The following is a 5,035-nucleotide window of genomic DNA, read 5'->3' on the forward strand; positions in this document are numbered from 1 at the left end:
ATTTAAGCCCCCCACCCACCCACCCATCTTAGATCAAGAAAACTTGGGATGACTCATTCCAAAGAGAATCAGACTAGCTTTCAAGTCGGTCAGAGAGGAACCTAGTCAGTCTGTACAGTCCACCACTTCTGTGGTGCCAGATGAGGCATGCTATCACTGGTCTTGCACAGATGTTTTACTGCTGTGCTGATGTTCTTCCAGTTCCAGGTGCCTGCCTGAGTCACAGTGGTGACCAGGCCTGGCCTCTGCAGGCTTCAAAATCACTTGCTTAGCCATTGGTACTGAGGGCATTATCACTGGGTCCACTTCCAGACTAAGTCATACATGGGGAGCCCCTTGTAACCTCCAATTTTGCAAGTGTCCTATTTCAAATGGCTTTAGGCATCTACTGCCATAAAGGTTTTATTTTGACTTTGTAATATGTTATATTAATATATCCCCTTATATTAAATCATTATTCTCTGACTATAATGCAGTCAGTTGCTAACATTTCATTTAGGATCTTCTAAACCTAGGCTGTATAATCTATGTATGCACTCTTCTGCGTTAACATTGCCAGGTTGTGCTATTAGTATTATAATAATTTCTAAAATAATTTGGAAGACTTTTCTCTTACTGGAACATATTATAAATATGGAAATTTTATCTCTTTCAAGACTAAAAGAAAGTATTTTATAATGTGATGACTTAAAAATCTAGCTTCCTGCCTATGGCAATATTTATATTTTCTAATGCTTCAAATTTGGTGATTAATATGTTCCTATCATTTTCTTTAAAGTGTGACATATATAATTACATATTATTTTAATTAACTTTGAATCTGTTATAACTTTTTTATCATTTCTAATTTTCTATGTTTGTACCCTTTCTATCTTTTTAATTAAAATTCCATTGATTAGACCACTATATGAATATTTATAAAACCAACTATTGATCTTTTAATTTTATCATTTGTGTTATGTGTATTCTAACTTATTAATTTCTGCTTGTGTATGGCTGTTACTTTATTACCTATTATCTTTTGTTTTCTGTAGTTATTGTTTCTTACCCAAAGTCTTGGGTTAAATGTTCAGTTGATTCACTTTCATTCTTTTTATCGAGTGAAAGGAGATAACACTATGACTTTATCTTTGAGCACAACTTTGGCTAAATAAAATACACACTCTTAAGAGGCTTGTGTCTAATCTGTAACTATGGTTACTCTCTACTTTTGATAAAAGATCGTTGATTTTTTCTTTTTTAAAATGTCCCATTGGATTTTATTTAATCTATTATTAATTGCACTTTGGCCATTAAGTAGATATGCATAATTTCTGCTTTTAAAATTTATTGAGATTAATCCACAAATATTTGAAAAGAAGGTTTATTCCCTATTTTGGGGTGCAAAGGTCATTCTTAGCTATTAAAACATTGTTGTTGATTATTTTAAAATACTCTGTATCCCTGTTTTTGTCTTTACTCAATCTATTAAAAGGATTTAAAATGTGATTAATAAGGTTCTTTTAATACCTATACAATGGACTTTGTACTCTACAAATAGTGGTATGAGTATGGCATCTTTTGTTTTCCAAAAGTAATGCTGATTTTACTTGTATACATATCACATTGGACTTTTAAATTGAAGTTTGACAGGAGTTGTTTTAGATGGACTTTTCTTATTTGTGTCCTAATATTTTCATTTTTCATCTTCTTTCATGATTTTTCTTCTGTTTGTAAACTGACAGTAAATGTGTATAAAAGTTCAGCTCTAGACAATCCTGATGTCAAGTATAATTACATGAAAATATTTTATTTGATAATTTCCATGATTTATGTCAGGTCATAGATAACATGATTCAGTATAAATGGCACCAGACCAAGATCTGTATTTATCTCAGGGGGGAAAAAAAAACCTATTTCCTCTCTCTGACTCTCATCTGTAAAATTCTATTATTCTACTAGCTGGATTTACTTACAACTAGACCTTACTGAACTTTATAGATATATAACCAGGGAGAACCTGATACATAAATATATTCTTAACATGAAATTTATTTTACTGATTGCTTAAATACAAAAAAAAAAAATTGCTTCTTAAAGGTTTGAAAATGAATAATTATTGTTTACTTACAGCATTCCCACCAATGACATCCTCAAAGCCAAGTGTGGACATTCCAAATTTGCCTTCCTCCTCCTCTTCTTCCTTCTCTGTCTCACCTACGTACTCCATGACTGTAATAATCTCCATCATGTCCAGCTTTGCAATATTTGTGCTTCTTACCATAACTACTCTCTATTGCTGCCGAAGAAGAAAACAATGGAAAAATAAGAAAAGGTGAGATTCTAGTTTCAGCTAACCACGTGTAGTAATATTTTAAAACCTCATGTTTAATATGGAGTTGGTATGACACGAGGAATATATATGACACTGCAACTCTCTAAATATATCCGTAGCCCTGCTTTAAAATTAAGTACCCCTATCATGATCTTTACAAATGTCAATGACTTTTTGGCATAGGATCAAATCAAATGCCCTAGGGTTACTGTTTCACAAAAGGTAAAATCTAAACAATAATTTGAAGGAAAATGGCTATTCCTGCTCCTTGTCTTCTCTCTCAGGCCCATTGCCATTGCTGGCTTGGAGAGTTAAACATTTCTGAGAAAATGTGCCTTTTGACTCTAGACCAAACAAAATATTTTATTGCTCTCAAACCGAAGGATCTTTGGCTGCCTAAGTATAATTTGTTTTCATTACTCTTAAATGCCATATTTCTTAGAATCTAAGTCTAAGTACAAAGATCGTACCTACTTCTGAGCTCATTCCTGATCTTGCCTGTCTTGCCTGCAGAGAATCAGCAGCAGTAACCCTCACCACACTGCCTTCTGAGCTCTTACTAGATAGACTTCATCCCAACCCCATGTACCAGAGGATGCCACTCCTTCTGAACCCCAAATTGCTCAGCCTGGAGTATCCAAGAAATAACATCGAATATGTGAGAGACATTGGAGAGGGAGCATTTGGAAGGGTGTTTCAAGCAAGGTAAAGTTATGTATGGAAAAACAATCTCCATTGAAATATGTTATGTCTGAAAAGCTACCAAACTATTAGCTTAGTATACATAATATTAGCTTTATATATATATATATACACACAGTATATATATAATATATATACAGTATATATAATATATTATATATATAATATATATACAGTATATATAATATATATAATATATATATATAATATTAGCCATTGGTACTCAGGGCATAATCACTGGGTCCACTTCCAGACTAAGAAGTCATACATTGCATCTCTTGTAACCTCCAATTTTGCAAGTGTCCTATTTCAAATGGCTTTAGGCATCTACTGCCATAAAGGTTTTATTTTGACTTTGTAATATGTTATATTAATATATCCCCTTATATTAAATCATTATAATTATATTAAATCATTATATTATATATAGTATATATACACACAATCAAGCTAATGATATAGTACATATATGTATACTGTGTGTGTATACACACAGTATACATATATACACACACAGTGTAATATACAGTATTATATAGTATTATTACAATATTATATATGTATTATATAGTATTCATATACTATATAAAAAGTTTTTATCAAATTAGTTAATTCTGGCCAGGTGTGGTGGCTCATGCCTGTAATCCCAGCACTTTGGGAGGCTGAGGCGGGAGGATCACCTTAGTCAAGAGTTCAAGACCAGCCTGGCCAACATGGCAAAACCATGTCTCTACTAAAAATACAAAATTTAGCCAGGCATGGTGGTGAACACCTGTAATCCCAGCTACTCGGGAGGCTGAGGCAGAAGAATTGCTTGAACCCGGAAGGCAGAGGTTGCAGTGAGTCAAGATCATGCCACTGCACTCCAGCATGGGTGACAGAGCAAGACTCTGTCCCAAAAACAAAAACAAAAAAACAACTAATTATTTACATCATTAACCTTATTTGTATTGCATAATACACTTCAAATCTTAATTTCTCCTCTTTGCTGGAAAACAGTAGTGTATATGGAGATAATATATTTTATTGCATTTAAAATAACTAATTTATAGGAGATGTAAATGTATCTTCACTTCTACAGTTTTCAAATAAGAAATTAGTAATATAGTTCAATAATATTTCCTTTTCAGGAAATAATGTATCATATATTTTAATCATAATTTCTTACATTGTTTTAAATAATAACTCCTTACATTATAATATAATGTGTAGATATTAAGTAGATGTTCATGAAATGACAAACAGAAAAGGAATAAAAAGGCAAAAATTTATAAAACAATGAGCTCAAGAAAGGAGTATGTATTAGGGCCAATATTAGCCTATTTATCACTTTTGTGTGAACTGGAATAAAACACCCTCTCTGCTGCATGGATGTGGCTCTACAGACACACAGCTGAGCCAGAGAAAATGAATTTCGTTTTAATCTTCAACTGTCACTTTGGCCTGGTGCTCTTGGGGAAGACACAACTTAATCTCCACTCATGGTGGCCCTGGCATAGAGGTTACATGCATAATGAAAATCTCACACTAATATGTATTGGAAACCAAAATTTGCAAGGCACCACTTTAGGCTCAATGGAGGGTACAAAGATGAGTAAGCCATGGTTCCTACATCATGGAATTTAGATTCTGGACAAAGATTAAAAGGTTAAGATATAGCTGGGCACAGTGGCTCACACTTGTAATCCCAGCACTTTGGGAGGCCGAGGTGGGTGGATCACGAGGTCAGGAGATCGAGACTATCCTGGCTAACATGGTGAAACCCCATCTCTACTAAAAATACAAAAAATTAGCCGGGCATGGTGGCAGGCGCCTGTAGTCCCAGCTACTTGGGAGGCTGAGGCAGGAGAATGGCGTGAACCCAGGATGTGGAGCTTTCAGTGAGCCAAGATTGCGCCACTGCACTCCAGCCTGGGGGACAGAGCGAGACTCCGTCTCAAAAAAAAAAGAAGAAGAAAGAAATTACACTGCTTACACTGTAATTAATTTCATCTTTTCATTAAACTAATAGGTAATAAA

At 34.1% G+C, this 5,035-nt stretch overlaps 1 protein-coding gene across 4 annotated transcripts in view; it reads left to right on the forward strand.

Annotated features, from left to right (window-relative positions):
• Positions 1 to 5,035, forward strand: part of MUSK (muscle associated receptor tyrosine kinase) — a 130,333-nt gene that overhangs the window by 116,606 nt on the left and 8,692 nt on the right. For all 4 annotated transcript variants that reach the window (XM_017870708.1, XM_017870709.1, XM_017870710.1 and 1 more), the window contains 2 exons: positions 2,113 to 2,314; positions 2,828 to 3,019. In XM_017870708.1, the coding sequence (XP_017726197.1) occupies positions 2,113 to 2,314; positions 2,828 to 3,019 (394 nt within the window). The remainder of the gene's footprint in view (positions 1 to 2,112; positions 2,315 to 2,827; positions 3,020 to 5,035) is intronic.

The sequence above is a fragment of the Rhinopithecus bieti genome, unplaced genomic scaffold (genome assembly GCF_001698545.2).
Source record: "Rhinopithecus bieti isolate Rb0 unplaced genomic scaffold, ASM169854v2 scaffold_5719, whole genome shotgun sequence".
Classification (NCBI taxonomy): domain Eukaryota; kingdom Metazoa; phylum Chordata; class Mammalia; order Primates; family Cercopithecidae; genus Rhinopithecus; species Rhinopithecus bieti.